The sequence below is a fragment of the Sceloporus occidentalis genome, unplaced genomic scaffold (genome assembly GCF_023333645.1).
Source record: "Sceloporus occidentalis isolate IW3139 unplaced genomic scaffold, rSceOcc1.0.p SCAF_3, whole genome shotgun sequence".
Classification (NCBI taxonomy): Eukaryota; Metazoa; Chordata; class Lepidosauria; order Squamata; family Phrynosomatidae; genus Sceloporus; species Sceloporus occidentalis.
In genome coordinates this window covers 94081108-94100028 of record NW_028316983.1, presented here as the reverse complement: position 1 = coordinate 94100028, position 18921 = coordinate 94081108, and the positions used below count along the sequence as shown (strand labels likewise).

General features: G+C 38.1%; 1 protein-coding gene across 3 annotated transcripts in view; it reads left to right on the top strand.

The window, feature by feature from the left end:
* LOC149316436 (GPI-anchor transamidase-like) overlaps positions 1–18921 on the top strand; it is a 170913-nt gene that overhangs the window by 125442 nt on the left and 26550 nt on the right. Inside the window, exon 11 of one of the 3 annotated variants that reach the window (XM_089515468.1) lies at positions 15292–16330. The exons of 1 other annotated variant lie outside the window; for it this stretch is intronic. In XM_089515468.1, the coding sequence (XP_089371594.1) occupies positions 15292–15408 (117 nt within the window). In that variant the 3' untranslated portion in view covers positions 15409–16330. Of the gene's footprint in view, positions 1–6541; positions 6622–15291; positions 16331–18921 lie in introns of those variants that run through there. One more of the 3 variants, XM_089515470.1, reaches the window with a different exon arrangement.

Genomic DNA, 18921 nt, shown 5'->3' with positions numbered 1-18921 from the left:
CTGAGGAAGAACCATATGAAGAAGAACCTCCAGTTTTAGAAAGTGAAGTGCCAGCTGTGCCCAAAGCACTTGAGAGAAATAAATCAAATGAACAGACTGACATACCAAGAGAGCTGTTTCAAGCTACAGAGACAGAATCTATTCTAGTTCTAACTAAAATCTGTCATCAAATATGGAAAACAGAGTAGTGGCCCACAGATTTAAAATGCTCAATATGCATTCCAATTCCCAAGAAAGAGAACACGAGAGATTGCAGTAACCACAGAAATATTGCATTAATTTTCCATGTAAGCAAAGTGATGCCCAAAATTCTATAACAAAGATTTTTATCATGTATGGAGTGAGAAATTCCAGATGTCCAAGTTGTCATGGCCAGCCAAGATCACCTCTCGGAGGAGGATGAGCCTCCTCCAGAGCAAGGGCTGATTGAGGCAACACCAGGTGCTGATCCTGCTCTGCCAGGTCCCAGCTGTGCTCTTCCAGCCCCAGAGGAGGAGGTTCAACCAGGTCCTAGTGCTGAAGAGAGGCCTCCTATGGTACCACAGCCTAGTGGTGACTATGGAGACGAAGCTTGCCTGCAGGTGCCTTCTTACCAAGAGAGAAGGGCCGAGAGTGCTTGCAGGCGCAGATCAAAGAGGATTGCTGAGAGGCAATTAGCCAACCAGCCTCAGGTGGCACGAGGGAGAGTTTCCCTTACTTAAGTGGGAGAGGGACTGTTGCTGGTTGCTAGAGTTTATTGCATGATCCCTTGGCGTGATTGCTGCTGGCACTAGCTCCTCGCATCTTGATTCCTTGTTACCTTGACCTTGGACCGGACCTTCGTTATCTCCTGGCTGTTTTGACCTTGGACTGTTTGACCATGCTGTTTCCTGGTATCCTGACTTCGGCTTGACTCTCGGAACGTTCGGACTTCTGGAATCCTGACCTTGGCTTGTATTCTCGGACTGCTCTCAGTCTGCTTCCTTGCAAAGTCTGCTTTACTTTCACCGGGCTGAAGGTACTGTTATCAGCACTTGTCAGTGTTTGCTGGTAGCATTCCCGGACAGAAGTTCAGTTCTGGAAAGTCCATATTGCAAACATACATTGGATAATGGAGTGCATCAAAGAATTTCAGAAGAAAATCAGCCCTTATTGATTATAGCAAGGGTTTTGAATGTATAGATCATGGAAAAACCATGGATCATTCCACAACATTTGATTGTCATGATGCATAACCTGTATTGTGTTGGGACAGAATATGGAGAAATAGAATGCAGGCAAGGCTGCGTTTTATCACCCTATCTGTTTAACTTGTATGCTGAACATACGATACATAAAGTAGGGTAAGAATTGGAGGAAAAAGGTGTGAAAACTGGGAGAACGGACATCAACAATTTAAGATATGCAGATGACAGCAGGGAGATTACTGAGATTACTGAGGAAGTTTAAGAAAGAATATATAAATGTAGGTTTACAATTGAACATGCAGAAAATGAAAATAATAGTTAGATATGATTTGCATATCTTTAACAATAAAATGAAGACATTGAAATAGTTCCAGATTATACATATCTTGGCTCTGCTATTAATTAGAATGGGGACTGCAATAAAGAAATCAGAAGTCTAGGACTTCGAAGGGCAGCTGTGAAGGAATTATACAAGATCCTAAGGTGTCAAGATATATTATTGAATATTACAGTTAGGATTGTCCATGCCATTGTATTTCCCATTTTTATGTATGGTTGTGAAAGCTGGACAGTGAAGAAAGCTGAGAAAAAGAAAATCAAGTCATTTGAAATGTGGTGTTGAGAAGAGTTCTACAAATACTATAGTGTTCTAAAAACAAACAAAAAACAAATCAGTAGGTCCTAGACAAAATCAGGCCTGAAGCCAAGATGACTAAACTGGGACTGTTGTACTTTGTATATATCATGAGAAGATATGATCCACTTAAAAAAACAATAATATTTGGTAAGATAGAAGGCAGTAGGAGAAAAGGAAGACTGCATTACAGGTGAATAAACTCAATCAAGGAAGCTACAACCCTGAGTCTGCAAGATCTGGGCATAACTGTTGATGATAAGGTGACTTGAAAGTCTCTCATGCACAGGGTTGCCATAAGTCAAAGATGGCAGTTAACAAAATGAACATGTCTGACCATATGAGATGACACCCAAAGAAGGCTTTTCAACTAGAGCATAATGTGAAAGTAATCTAGTGATGACCTCTTCACAGTTATTACATTACAAAAATTATAAATCATTACATAAATTTACCCTAAATTATTCTAGTGCATATAGTTAGAAGCATGACTTCACATAAGGAAACTTGCTAAGAGATACAAAGAACTGCACCATACAAGGAATGCTACAAGCATTCCTGTACATGCAAATCTAAATGTTCATCTGATTACAGTATACAGTTATATGTGAGGGCCAGTAGGCAATCTCTCTTTGGCATCTCTCTCGGTTCTTATTCTTATAAATATACAAGACTCCCACAAATATGATGACAAAAACACATGCCATTAAGGCACTTCTACAAAAGTGGTATCAATCAAAATGAGAAAGGTTTTTAGGAACCACATTATAAACTCAAATCAGCATTCTATGAGCCAAGCAGCACCTCCACCATATGGCAGCATCAAATGAAGCTGCTATTAACCTTTCCAGGGAAATTTATAGAATTAATTTTGAAAGCAAAGCTCTCCTATTTTATTTCAAAATCTCACTAAGACTGACATCATAGTCCACACATTTTGATACCTGGTATCACTTTCTTAATGGAATATATTAATCCTCATTTTACCAAATGGGGCATTTTAGTTTTCTAAAGTCACATCTTGTTGAAGAGTTCACGCAGAGCTAAATCTACACATCAGGCATAGGCATTTTCCACATTATCACCTCAAGAATTTTATATAATGTCCCCAAGTTTTATGTACCTGTTATACGCAGATTTAAAAAAGAAGCAGTCAAAAATATCCCTATAAATGTTAGAATCATAGAGTTGGAAGAGACTGCAAGGGCCATCCAGTCCAACCCCTTGCCATGCAGGAAATCTAAATCAAAGCATCCCCGACAGATGGCCATCCAGCCTCTGTTTAAAGACCTCTAAGGAAGGAGACTCCACTACACTCCGAGGGAGTGTGTTCCACTGTCGTCAATGTGGTACTCTCTCGTCTCACACAGTGTAATGCATGAATAGACTCTGCAGCCCTTTAGATGTTTTTGGAGTTCCATAGGTGAATAGCCTAGCCAATACGACCAATGAAAAGGAATCCTGGGTTGCAGCTCAACAGCATCTGGAGGGTCACACAATTACCATCTCTGATGTGATACTTTGGGACACAAAATGTTCCATGCTATGTTGTCGTTGAAACACAATACAGAGAAGATGCTGAGAGTGTTTGGTGGTGGAACTCTCCTCCTGCCTAAAGTGTATGCTCACCAGATCCAGTACAGGAAGGATCCAGGAGAGATATTAATGTCATGAGAGGCACTTTTTTCCTTGACTTTCTTCAGTAATTGTTCCACATCTTTTCTGCTAGTAGCATGCTGTCATTTGCACATCTTAAATTGTTGATTTTCATTCTTCCAATGTTCACACTTCCTTTCTCTGAGTTTAATCCTGCATTGCCTTTGATATATTCAGCATATACGTTTAACAGATAGGATGATTAAATTGTCTGAGCCCCCCCTTTCCAGTTGGAAACCTTTCCATTTTCCATATTCTTTCCTGACAGTAGCCTCTTGTCCCGAGTACAGATTACACATCACAACAATCAAATGTTGTGGCACACCCATTTCTTTACGAGAATTCCATAATTTTTCATAAACTGCAAAATCAAAGGCTTTGCAATAATCAATAAAGCATAATCTTCTGAAATTCTTTGGTATGCTCCATTATTCAATGTATATTTGCAATATGTTCCCTAGTGCCTCTTCTTTTCCTGAATGAGCTTTGATATCTGGTATTTCTCTCTCCATATATAGTAAAAGCCTTAGTTGTGGATTTTAGCATTACTTTGGTTGCATGGGAGATTAACACAATAGTCCTGTGGTTAAGACAATCCACAGTGTCCCCTTTCTTGGAGATTGGAATGTATATTCTGTGTTTCCAATCTGTGGGCCACTGTTTTGTTTTGCTTATTTGCTCTAAGATTTTAGTTCGAATTAGAGTACATTCTTTCTCTGTAGCTTGAAGCAGTTCTGTTGGTATGCCATCTGTTTCTGATGATTTATTTTGCCCAAGTGCTCTTACAATTTCCATTTTACTTTCTAAAATGGGAGGTTCATCTTCAGTTGGTTCTTTCTGGAATGAACCTGTCATTTATTCAACTTTTTAATATAATTCCTTAGTGTATTGTTTTCATAGGCTTTTTATTTGTATGTATTTGGTCATGTAAGATGTTCCCCTCCTGGTCATTTAGTGAAATGAAATTCTTTATTACGGTCAAAGACCAGCATCTATATAAAATATAACATAAAAAATAAAATAATACATATAAAAAGATTGCTTGGGATAAAAATCTGCCAACTAGAAATGTAAATAATTCATTTCCATTACATTTAAGATAGCTTCATTTAAAATAAAATAAAATAAATGAAATAGAAATAAACCTTTATGGGTTTCCACCCTTAAGATAGAAATAGTAAAGGTAGATTAGCAATATCAGATTTTAACCAGACATGCAGTATCAGACATGACACAATATTATGTGTTTAACTTAGATCAGTTGTTCTTTTCCTACAAGTGATTGCTAGTGCACTTTATAAGTTGTATGCGAGTTCCAGTCTGATAATAGGTAATTTAAATAAAAAGCTTCATATCTCCCAGGTACGTTCAAGAGTATAGGAGTGATCAAATCTCTGTGAGCATTGTCATAAAAAGGGCAGTGAAACAATACATGTCCAACATTTTCTATATCTCCTGAGTTACAGGGGTATGTTTGCTCATGAACAGGAGTCTTACTAAATTGACCCTCCAGTATTGCTGATGGAAGAACGTTTAATCTAGCCAGTGCAAAAGCTATTCTATATCTGGGGATCGATAGGTTCGTGATATAGTTTGGCACAGTAAGCGGTCCTATACTGTCCCTTATTGGTCATTTAGTGTTCCCACTCTTGATTTAAATTTCTATTTGATTTCTCAGATCTTGTAGAAGAGGCATCTTGTTCTACTTTTTCTTGTTATCTTCTGTTTCTCTGCATTGCTTATAGTAGTTCTCCTTGTTACTGAATATAGTCATCCCTCCGGATTCGCAGTTATGGAACTTGTAGTTTTGATTATTTGCGAGGTTGCCTCCATGTGCACTCCCCTCCCCCCTCCTGCAAGCCCCTCTCCATTCCTTCCTTATTTCTCCCCTCCTAGTTTACTTTGGCCTCAGAGGCCAGGAGGGGGTCTTCCCTCAGTCCAGCGGGAGTGAGGCAAGGCATGGGGGCCACCTGGGTCTCTAATCCACACTAGCTGCCATGGGAATTAGCTTCTTGGTGGTGCTGTGGGCCTTGTGTGCACACACCACACCCCCTCCACTGCAGCCAATGGACACACTTGCTGAACATCTCCTCACTGCTGCCCTGTGATTGACTCAGCTGAACCGGCCACAGAAGGGCAGGGAGGTGATGGATAGCAAGCCCCATCCCCCTGGGACCCTTTGCCTGCCCCATTGCTCCCTCAGCTGTTTAGAGAGCGATGGGGAAGGCAAAGGGAGGATGACCCTCTATCCCCCATTTTGCCCCTGTTGCTCTGGAGCCAGCTCAGCTGAGCTAATCCCAGGGTGACAAGGGTGAGGTGGGAAGCGGGGGGGGGGGCACCCATTGGCTGCAGTGGAGGGTGTGTGCGCACGCCAGGCCCAGAGCGCCACTGGGAAGCAAGTCCCCATGGCGGCCGGCACAGAATTGAGGCCCTGGCGGCCCCCATGCCCTGCCTCACTCCCTCTGGACTGAGGGAAGGCCCCCTCCCGGCCCTGGAGGCTCAGCTAGGGCAGAAAAGAAGGAGGGAAGGGAGGGAGGGAATTGAATATTCATGAAATTTCAAACTTGTGCGGGGTCCCAGAATGGATCCCCCGTGAATATGGAGGGACAACTGTAGTTGCATTTAGGGCTATGACTATTTCTGTAACCTTTCATTTTTGCTTCTAGTCTGATTTAACTGCCCGAAGAATTTTATTTGCCCCTTTGATGGTGTTTTTTGTTTTTTGTTTTTTTTGGCCAAAAATCTACTTGGGGCCAAATTTTCAAGGAGGATTGCTGGAGAATGCAGGAGTAAAGGGTGTCCCTTGGACTGCATGATTTCAACTCATAATAGAAGAACTATTTCACCACAAACCTATTCAGCTTAGTATCCTTAGTATCTCTTAGTATTGGGCTTCTTACACTATATATATATATATAATAGCACTTAAGTAGCTCCCCCATCCTTGGTACACATGAAGCCTCTGTACTCCCTGACATTTATCTGTTGCTTTGGAAAAGGAAAGAGTAGAATCTCAGCCTTGAAGAGTAAATGGTAGGGCTAAGAGCATTTCCTGTCCTTATGTCAATTTTGTATATTTCTGCAGGCTTAGGCTGAGGTGAGCACCTATGCAGAAAGTGGAGTGAGGAAGTAGGCAGTGGCCATGTGCATGCAGCCACACTACCATTTGGGATAACAGGATTTCAGGTGAAGTCCCTTTGTACTTAATATTGGCTTGGTCACATGCATGCACCACCATTGGGGACAATACAGGCTTGTCGTCCATGGATACTTAAATCTGTGCATAGCAAGTCTGCGGATACCAAGGTCCCATTGTTATCACATGTATGGTAGTAACCCTAGTAGCCTTTTCTACCTGATGGCATTATAACATAAAACTTCCTTTTGCCATAATGGTTACTCCCTCAATCCTCCCTCCAATCTCTGTATCACCTCCAGATCCACATGTGTTTGATTTTACCACCCCCTCTTTGTTACAGTAAGGCAGGCATGTTGTGAGTGGCCATGCCCTCATAGCAGCCATTTTATGACAGAACCCCACAACATGCTCCCAAAATTACATAAATGCTCATGGGGCCAGACAAGGTTAGTCACCCTGGCCTAGGATAATATTGGATCTAGCAAGTTTGTGATAGACACTGTGCTGTTCTTATGTATATCTATAGAGTGACTGACAAAGACATCTGGTTTGGGAGATATCTACTTAGATACAGTTTGCTGGGCTTCTACAGACACACATGCAATACAGAGGACAAGGTGGGGAAGTGAGGGATCACCCCTTTCTTTTTTTATCCCTCCTCCACCTAGTCTGAATTATTCCAGGTCTTTGCATGCAGATTTTAATGGGAAAGCAATTTTAGTAATACTTAGGCATATCAAATGGATTAAACAGGCAGTACAACCAACAATATTTCACAACACATTCGCAGTCCCCAATCACTCAAAAAGTATTTTCATTCTCTTCCCTCCCCATAACATTCAGATGCCTATGGGTAGCATTTTTTAAAATTTAATTTTAATTTTTTAGTTCTGATGACAATATTTTAGACAATATACTGGTGAAATTTGTCTTGTCATTACCTCTCTCTACCTCAAGCAAATAAATAAATAAATAAATAAATAAAGCCAACAGATGTCAAACACACATTATGGTAATAAATGCAAGCTTACAATTTGTGTGGTTTTTGGGTCATGAGGGAAAAATTAATAATTCCAGCTATCTGCTAATAACTTAATCCTCTTTCATATCCATAGAAAGATGAGAGTCCTAACAGAATTCCAGCATAAAAGATGCCTGTTAATTTATGAAACAATTTGGAACACTTTTTTGTTTAATCCCTCTATTTCTGCATATTAACCAAAATGTCATAAAAATACCCTTTCGCTGAGGATATGTGCCGTACAGATTCACCTAACTACATTATATACAAATAGTGGGCATAATCCTCATAATTTGAAGTCCTAGCAATTTCCATGGGAACCTTTTATGTGTATGCTTGGCTTCCCAGTTTGTTTTTTTAAGTGGAAATAATAGTGCATTAAAACCTGTTTGGGATGTAAGATATGAGTTACAAACAGTTTTTATTTGTATTTTCATTGTATTTCTTCCCTCCTCCCCACCCTGAAGATGTTCCTATTGAAATTTGAACTTTTTTCTGCTCCAGATGTATAAACTCAGTTTTTTCATTTACTACACAAACTATTTGTCTGATGTTTCTTAACACCTGTTTCTGAATATGCACTATTCCCTTATCATTGGCATATGTCGTGTTCAGTAATTATACATTATTTATGTTGTACTTTGTAATTTAAATCCAAAGCTGGGACATTTTAAATTTTCATGAGACAGAAATTAATTTTTACCAAAATGTCTGATACAGGAGAAATGAATTGAACTTACATTTCAGATCAACCTAATGGATGCAGTATTTAATAAGCTTTTGTAAGCTGAATTGTTAATATCCCAAACATATCAAAGTTACATAGTTAATCAGAAATCATTGCTTCCCGATGACTACATTGATATATATGGAAAGCTTGTTGGTTTGATCCTGTAGGCAGCAATTACATACTTAAAACTTCAATAATTCTTCAAATTTCATATAATTCTACTTTGCTTTTGTGAAGACCTTGGCATTTGCTTGGCATATCTTATCTGCCATTAAATAAAATGTGAATTTTCCCTTGCAGCATATTATCTGTAACTGTGTAATTCTTGTCACTTCTTTTCAAAGAATTATTTCGATTTTGTAAATTATATTCCGGTGCCCAATAGAAACTTAGTCTGTAGTTCTAAAATGTAGCAGTGTAATTTACTGGTAGAGTACATACTACTCAGAGGTAAAGCCACTTATGTTCAGTAGGACTGAACTCCTAAGTTAGTACAGCAGACTCATGGTATCCAATGGGTTTGGTTTCAGGACCCTCCATGGATACAAAAGTACATGGATGCTCATGTCTCATCATATAAAATGGCAGAGTAGAATGGTGTCCATTATCTAAAATAGTAAAATCAAGCTTTGCGTTTTGGATTTTTAAAAAACATTTTCAAGCTGTGGATATTTGAACCCATGGATACAGAATCCATGAATACAGATGGCCAACTGTATGTATTGTATTGCAACCCTAAATTGTACTCTGATCTGGTATACCAACTTAAGTTAATAACCACACTGAGTCTATGGTGAGACAAGTAATCATAGAATCATAGAGTTGGAAGAGACCACAAGGGCCATCTAGTCAACCCCCTGCCATGCAGGACCTCACACTTAAAGCACCCTGGACCATCCAGCCTCTGTTTAAAAACCTCCAAAGAAGGAGATTCTACTGCATTCTGAGGGGATGTGGTCCACTGTCAAACAGTTCTCACCATCAGGAAGTTCTTCCTAATGTTGAGGTGGAATCTCTTGTAATGTAGTTCACATCGATTGCTCTGGGTCCTTGTTTCTAGAACTACAGAAAACGAGCTTGCTCCATCCTTAATATGACATCCCTTTAAATATTTAAACAGGGCTATCATATCACCTCTTAACCATCTCTTCTCCAGGCTAAACATACCCAGCTCTCTAAGTCTCCCTTTATGAGGCATGGTTTCTAGACCCTTCACCATGTTGGTGTCCCTCCTCTGGACATGCTCCAGCTTGTCAACATCTTTTTTGAATTGTTGTGCCCAGAACTGGACACAGTATTCCAGGTGAGGCCTGACCAAAACAGATCACCCTGATCCCCAGGGATCTTTTTCCAAGTCCCATTAATTGCAATGAGAAAGTTATTTATACACTTGACTAGATGGTGCTCTAAGTATTACGGATCATTATTGGTCTCCTTATCTGGTGCTGCATTAGCATAGCTGTATGGATTTTTTTATTAATTGCCCTCATTAACACCTTATTTTTAGTCTGTTTTAAGGCTATTTCTGTTAAATCATTGGAATAAAAATCTAAAGTGTTAGGACTCTATTATATGTACAGTACAGTCTTTTACGCTTGTGAAGTTTTAATGGAAAGGATTGTAATCTTAAACTTTTACTCTCAATTGCATTTTAAAAATTTAAGCAACTTAACTTGTTTAATTGCCATTGTCTCTAGCACATTTTCTTTCTTATTCTTCTCACACAATGCCTTTTTTACATGTGCTATGTGCTTTATACAAAGCCCTTGCTGGAAATCTTGGACATTTTCCATTGGGATCCCTACAGGCCCATCCAATTTGAAAATACTCTGTTTTATCCTCTCCTTAATTACAATACATAGAGCAGGGCTCTGCTTACTGTTTTGAAGTTCCACAGTATAATGATTCTATCCCAACTATAAAGACTATGGTAGAAAACTATTCACAGTTGGAAGCCAGCTGTTGCTTAGCTACCTAGCTTTTTAATTCAGAATCTCCTCCAATTTAATAATAACCAGCCCTTAAGCTGCTAAATGTATTTGTTCAGGACGCATTGTACAATTTTGTGCATGCTTTTTCACCTGTTAACAGCAATTATACTGGGACAAAGAGTGCCTTTACAAAAGTGTTAATGTGTGGTGTAAACCCAAATTCTATTTTTAAAAATGCACACAAAGCCCAATAAAGTTGCAACGTGGAAATCACACCAATGAAATTGTCTAACAGAAAATTAGAAGAAATAACAGTGAATCCCATCTAACAGATGTCAGTGGGGCTTTCTTTGTCTGCCTCAGTTTACCTAGTTTGTTTCAAGATCTAACATGTTCATTTAAAAAAAAGGGGGGGGGGTTGGTCACAGAGATTAAAACACCCTTCCCTGGTAAGGATATTTTGCAGACAAAGAAAAATGAAAGGGGTCTTATCAGTATACGTGGAAGCCATCTAGAATGTCATTACTTGTCTTAACCTTCCTAATGAGGGACATACCATAACAAATTAAAAGTGAAATAAATATGGAGGACTTTATTGTGATTACTAGGAAATAGTCATATCTAGATGGCTGCTTCATAAAATACAGTTTTGCTCCATTCAAGCACTCCTACCCTCCATTGGTAGGGTACTTAGCATCACTGTGACAATGTCACATTTTCAGCTTCTGATAAGGAAGCAGTTGCTGGCAATGATGTATTCATCTTTTACTCCAAGTCTCAAGTTCTTGCAAGATACATCCAAGTCAAGTGCTCTTTAGACTTGGCGAACATCCTCAGAGGGAAAGGTTTTTCTGATTGTGGTTTGCAAAGTTGGAGAAAACGCATGCTTATTTGCCAGTGGATGATGGCTAAGTAGAGACCAGCCAATCCATGTGTGCCATGAGCAACAAGTTCTGTAGCAATATATTAGCAAAGACAGTAGAAATCTAGCAAAATAGTGAAGAAGACATGGAATTTTATTCTCCCCAGATTGTAAATGGCTCAGGAAGGGCACTATTTATGATATAATGAAGCAGTTTAGATGTCTTCATGAAAGACCCTGCCCCACTTGTTTACATAGTTGAAAATGAAGACTGTTGTCTTAGAGTTTGAGAGAGCCTTATTTGTTCAGAAAGCATTTGGATATTTATGATGATAGCCATTGGTTAGCAGCTGTTGCTTCTTTTAAATTCAGCATGGCCTCAAAATAACCCAGATCCTTCCCAGACATCCAAGCAAAAAAGGTGTTTCCTTATGTAGATCTACCTTGATACATCTTATGTTCCCTTAACATTCAAATTTGATATCTATTGAAAAGTTTCTCTGCAAATAATAATGGTATGTATCTAGAAATGAAAGGAATATACATTAGGAATTCAAATAAAGCTTGTATAATCAAAACATTGGTGTTACTGGATGTCATTTTTTGTTATCCTTCAGCCGGCAGACTAAGACCTACTTGTTTAGACAGACTTTTAAAACAGAAGGTTTTTAAGGCATGTGCTGCGGTGTTGTTATATTGTTTTAATGTATTTTAAGCAGTTTAATATTTTAAAGTACTTGATTTTAGCATGGGATTTGTTTTAATTATTGTAGTAATTTAATTCTATTTTAATACACTATTTTTGTAATTTTTAAAAACTGTATGGTGTTTTTTAATGTTGTAAGCCACCCTGAGTCCCAGCCCTGGGAGAAGGGCAGGAGATAGATAGATATATATATATATATATATATATATATATATATATATATAATAAATAAATAAGTAAGCTAAGTAGCTCCAGAATCACTGTGGTTATAATATAATGGGGTTACCTCTGTCAAAATTAGAGCTCGACTTTGGATAATATATTGTATTAAAAATTAAATAGGTAGTTGAACATAGTTTAAAAAGCAACAGTCAGCATCTAATACAATCAAAATAGTGGTATATGTATAGGAGAATGAGTGGTTTACTGTAATCTCTCCTTTTCAAAAATGGAATACGTTTCTCTCGTTGATGGAACAGCTGCTGTCATTACAATGGAAGCAAGTTGACTCTTCCATGCAGTCCCACACCAGTGCCTTCAGAGTCTTTTGATGGGAACAGGCATCCACAGGGACTTCCAGCTATAAGAAAATATATTTGCCTCTCCCTCCACGTTATTCTTACCAGCTGAAGCAAGGGTGGGTGGTTGGATATAGGTTGTTCACTGTTGATAAAAAAACTCCAACCTCTGGAATGACAAAAAAATATGACTTGTGAAGGTGTAACTGTGAATTATGCCATAGTAATTCACCAAGATCATGTCATCCTACATAATCTTTAAGAAAATTCTCTTTCCCAGAACATTAGGAAAAGGAATCTCTTAAAAAATGGCAGTTATTTGGCAGGCGTTTAAACACATAATAAACCTTCTTGAAAATTATTGCTAGAGTTGATCAGAAAGATTAGAAGAGAAATCATATCTCTAATGTGACTTTTAAGACATTTTTTAAAGGAGCTACAGTACTTGGCAAACAATTTAGTGATCAGAGTCTGTATATGTTAATTCTTAAAATATTGAAAGTAACAATGATAGCTTCAATGGATGAATGGTTCTGAAGTGTTGGCAGACTTTGGTGATAGAGAAAATGACTTGTTATAAGTCTGTTATAACTCTTGTTATAAGACAAATTGTCTACACTTTGGAATAGAAGGAAATCTGTGTTGTCCTGGAATAGAACAGAAACTTGTGTATGATTATATCAAGAGGTGTTGAATACTGTTGCAGCCCTTTCCATGAAAGAGAAATACTAACCTTATATTACTTTGCAGCCAACTGTCTTAACATGCCAGACATTTAGAGATGCAGCTGGGCATAGCCTCAATAAATGCTTAAATGGCAGAACAGGAGATTTTACAAAACCACCCGAGATATTGCTCTGATGCACAGAGTGAACCTTTCATGGGATTTTCTTGGCAAGATTTGTTCAGAAGAGGTTTGTCATTGTCAACCTCTGAGGCTGAGAGCATGTGGCCTGCCCAAGGTCACCCAATAGGTTTCATGACTGAGCTGGGAATTGAACCCTGGTCCCCAGAGTTGCAGCCAAGGAACAGGAAGCATCGGGTTCCTTCAGTTGTGACCTGAAGGATGAAAATGAAGACATCACCAAAGTCCTTCTGAGAGAGTAGAAGAATAAGGGAAGAATTAAGGCCAGCTTCAGAGAGGATGTGTCAGAAGGAAATTCATGTGTCTTTTTAAATTAAAACATGTAGATTTTGACTTTGTGCTGAAAGCCCTTCAGGGTAACTGCTAAGATTGAACAATTAAGAACAGTAGAGTAAAATAGATAAGCACCGAAGCACTGTTAAAAACTGTAGAGAAAGAGAAAGCTCCATACAGTGGCTGAGGGATAGGGAGGAAAAATCCCTTAGACATTCAGAGAGTTCAAATGTGCTCTGTGAGAAGAAGACCTTTGCTCCGGTAAGATTGTGGCCCTCTGTGCAATTTTCCTTCTGTAAATCTCTGATCCCAAGTATCAAGACATACCTGTTTCTTAGAAGCCACTGTATTTACCTCTACCAATGATTTCCTTTCTTTTCATTGCTTTTGCCTTTTTTTCTTTTTCTTTCTTTATCTGTAATGTGCATTTGAAAGCTCCACTGCTGGGTTTTGAACAGATTACTTGCATGCTCTTGAATTCAAATCTAAAAAGCATTCCTTTAGCCAGGCCTCCCTTGGAATTTCAGCAGCTGGGAGAGGGCTGGAAGCTGTGGCGTGCTGTATGACAAGATGTAAAACCTTCCATCGAGGTCACCTTATAAATATTTATTCCTATAAATTTCTTTAAAGAAATTAAATTATGTGTTCTATAGAAAAGAGACGAGAAAGGCTTTTAGTGTCACTGACTGCAAATTGAAGTCATTTGTCTAGGCGGGTCAGGTGCCACTTTATGGTGAGGATTTACCCGAGATCTAAGTGAAGGAAGATTGATAGCACAAAGAGATGGATGAAATGAGCAAGCCAATATGCATATGAAGTTCTGGGTTAATTAGGAAAATTTAAACCAGAAAGTTTCCTTTGTGGGAAGTAGGGGCTGTTACTTTCAGTAGGGGGTTGTGCTGGCAGCCTTGTATATTTAGGCTTGATGCCTTGTGATATTTTAGTGGGAAGTGAGTATCTGTGAATACCAATGAGGCCAGTGATCAGTGCTGCATACATTTTATTGTTAATGAGAGTTCCTTAGCCATTTTTAAGGTGAATATACATTCTTTTGTTGTCAGCTCTGTGCTCATTAAAGTATACTACAAGCTATCTGCATTTTTCATTGCTTGAAATAATTGTTTTAACAGAAAGAGCATTTCACTAATTCACATTCCCCTTTGTGGGATTCCATCCCTTTCTCCCAGTAACAACTGGGTTTCTGACATACTCAGATTACCACCTGAAACTATGAACTATTGCCATTTATATTGCCTTCTATATAACAGAAAAAAGTAACAATTCTTACCCTTACTCTATAGAATTCTATGCAAGTTAATGTTTTTTATAAATGCATTTAAATCAAAATAGACAATAGTATTTATTTTGGATCTTGGAAGGATATGTTTTAGTTTTTACATTTGAAAGGGAACCATTGAAGAAATGTGAGAGTGCCCATACTGTTTGCAAACAAGATACCCAGAGGCCTTCCTCATTTTCTCAGAGCAGGACAGAAATAATGTTTTAAAATGGTACAATATGGCATTTAAACATGCTGCACTTGGAAAAGAAAATGAGAAACAATAGGTCAACAGAAGTAGTTGCACAGTACTGCCATGTTGCAACATGATTCAAAGAAGGAATAATCCTCATTGAATATTGTGGAATTTGCTTAAGAGTAAACATGCCTGAGTTTTCTTTTTTCTTCCTTTTTTGTGTGTGGAAACACAAAGACTTTCTCATAAGTTTTTTTTTTTTACTTGCAAGTTTTAATGAATGTTAACATTTTAAAATTTATTTTCATTTTGCAGAAACCAAAACAGAAGGACTGGCATCCTCCAGGTGGCTTTATTTTAGGCCTGTGGGCACTCATTATCATGGTCTTCTTTAAAACCTATGGAATCAAACACATGAAACATATCTTCTAGAACTTCAGAGCAACCAAAATGCCTCGACTGAACTGCATTCTTGAATGTAAAATACATTTTTAATGGATAAAGGGTGTTGAAATCTTCTACCTGAAAGCTCTTGTTTTGTCGCCTTTTGGGCTATTACAGTTTATGTCTTGTTTTTGTCTTGGTTAAGATAATTGTTTTAATACTTGTTTAGAAGACAATTTCTGAAGAATTCAGAGATGGAATGCTAAGATTCTGCCTAGGTGTCCCTTTCTCTTCATTGAAATGGACACTGAGGTACTGATGCAAGGGTAGACACAGCATGTCAGTAAAGGGAAAACTCTCTTTATATGTAGGTCTCTGGATCAGGCTATTTGAATGCACATTATTCTGTAGAAATAATGTTAAAAAAATCTTCTCAATTCCAAGAAAGAAAATCTCTGCTACTACTACTAACCATTACTACTTATAAAATTGTTTACCCCATCAGTGAAATGAAAGTCTAGGCAACATGCAGAACCTTATTTAAGATGCCATTTTATCAATATAAACTTAAGTCACTTTGTGGAATTTTGCTGTGACATATTGAACACTTGTTCAACAGAAACAAAAATACGGTAGGGAATATTGATCGCCTCTGTTAAATACAGCCCTTTAGATCAATCCTTTTACCTAGGGCAATTTTGCTTCTTGGATTCCATGAATCATTTAGAACTGAAAACAATGAAGGGCCCAAACACTGACCTACCTGAATTTGTATGATGGGCAAGCTCACCAGTACGCTGGAAATATGGCATCTTCATGTTCAGCCACACTTTTAATTTTTCTGAAATCACCCTATGTCCTGAAATGAGTCTGGTATGTGAGATTAGCAGTGTTCTAATATACTGGCTGTGTGCATAGAAGAACATGTTAATAATTTTAATAAATGCATTTTGTGTACTTAAAACTTGAACTGTACTTTTTGCTGTATAATTTATGTTCTTGTAGTTTGATTTTAGAGGAATTACATTTGTTCCCAGTGAAAATAAAGGTATGGGTAAGAATGACTTGCTTCAAAATAATTTTGGTTGACTATAATAAAGCCATGGCTATGTTTATCAGGCCTGAGCTTATGTGGAATGGTCACATTATAGAAGGTGGCCACATGTGCTGTTTATAGAACTGCTGTTGGGTTTGTTTGTTTGCTCTTGTGTTGAGGATATTGTAGATGATAGGCAAAAATACCTGAGGTGAATCACTTCACTACACACCTCAGGTGCATGTAAGGAGTACATTTCTGTACTCAGTAGGTGTTCCTGTTCCGGAAGTACAAGAAATAGGTACATAGCCTACCTATTTTGTGGGCTGAAATTGAAATACACAAAAAGGGCTTCACTTCAAACATTCTTACTTGTGGGTGCTTAATATGATAAGTGTTGAGCAAGCCAGAGGCACACAGCGTAGTTGGGGAGTTCTGTAGATAAAAGCAGACTTCCACATAGCAATTCATAGGGATCAGAGAATGGGCCAGGGAGAGAGGCAGTCAGATACTTATGTTCTTGTAGATGGTAGAAGGAAGAAGACATAAACATCCTAGACCTCTGAAGGACATCCAGGAGGATGTCTTGTTCTTTCTGCAGGAATGAAGCCAACTCATTCTCTTTCTTACTCCCCTAGCCTCTAAATAGTCATCTGGTTGACCCTCATTTTCTCATAGTATTCTCAGCTACTAAATAGTTATGGAGGTGTGTCCAGAAAAGTAAGTTGGTGGCTCAAGGAGGGCATTGCAATAGATGGAGATGCTGTGCTTCTCCATCCATGATGACCAAAAAGGTCACTTATACAGGTCTTAAGTTTCACTAATGGGATGACAGCTATAGGCTTTAATATTTCTTTGGTGTAAAATAATCCACCCCTTTATAGGTAGAAGCACCTGCAATGCTGTTAATTTTCTGCATGATGTATGTGGTCCCAAATTATATGAAAGCAATTTTCTCACACTTGAATGGTTTAAAAATGGAAAGGTAGCCAGAAGTGTTAAGTTTTAAAACAATATGTGTAATGTTTTAAAATATATCAGTATTCTATCCACTGTGCACTGAATTTCTCTTTAAAGAGACTTATATAAATTGTTCCTTGCTTCAAGTAACTGTGTTTTTTCTACTTTGCCTTCCCCCATCTTCTATCAAACTACCATGTTCTTCAATCTAACACTAAATCTGATTTATGGGCAGAAACTGTCACATTGAAAAAGATAGCTAAGGTAAAATTAGCAGATTCTGTTTCTGTTTCAATTGTTATTCTCACTTTGTAGACCTCATAAAGACTTCTTGTTTGACCTAAAAACTATCCATCTGAGTAAAAGGAGCAGACTTTGGATGGATTCTGAGGAGACAGAGAGATACAAGTCAAGACGCCCTTCTGAAAAGATAATCTGCTTAGGGAAAAGAGGCAATTAGGTGGGTTATTAAAATGCAATTTATGAAACGGAAAAAGCAGTAAGTATGCCGGCAAAGCTGATTAACAGAGGTGAGGAAAGCAATTAGATTAAAATGCAGCAATCCATGCTCAATGAATTTGAGGGTTAGATTTCTTTATGCACTAAGAATGAAAAGCAATTGGATTGTAACATCCACTTTCTCTTCAGATTCCAACAATGTCCAGAAGTATTTAATAGTGAGGGGCACCTTAGAACCTGTTCATGGGGGCTCTCTGTAATAAAGTATATGAAAGTACAGCCATGCAGCAGAGTGTGGTTGTTGTGGTTGTGGTGAAGGAACTTGGTTCAGACTTCCCTAAAAATCTTTTGTTCATTACTCATTTAAGAAAAGAGGACTGGAAAGGAGATTGGAGGAAATGCAAGGTTTAGTTGAATGCTCCATCTTGAAAATTTAAAAAATAACCTAATAAAAACAGTTACTGGTTAGTCTTCTTCTCCTCTGTGACTCACATGTAGAGAGTTCTTGTTTGCTTGGAGGCTAGTCATGAGATAATTCACAAGTTTACTTTAGGTCAGTAATTATAATGATGGACTACATCTCCTAGCCAGCATAAACAATGATAAGGCATACTTAGAGAGAAGTACAACATCATTCAGTGTATAAAACCAAGAAAGAAATTTGTGTCCTTTATTGTTTTTTTATTTCACAAGCGCTGCTCTCTAGTGTTATTTTCTTTGATATCAAAGAAACCCCAGAAAGTCATCATAGCATAGTTCTATCATTGCCATTCCAGAATATGTGGAATTAACAGCTGATGAATGAGTAAATCAGCCACCAGTACTTGAGAAAATGTGATTGAAATTTTGGAGACTATTTTGATTATGGTTAATTTTTTTTATGGAACTCATTTTGTGGTGAGGTTGCTTCACTGGAAATCTTTGAGTAGAGGCAGGACAGCCATCTGTTGGGAATATTCTTGCTCTGGAGTCCCTACTTTCAGCAGGAGCATGCACTGAATAGCCCATAAAGTCCTCTCCATTTCAGATTTTTTGATCTTCTGATAAAAAGTTTTTTTCATCTTATTCTCCAAACCTGTTTTTCATTCCATGTATCCTAAATGTCA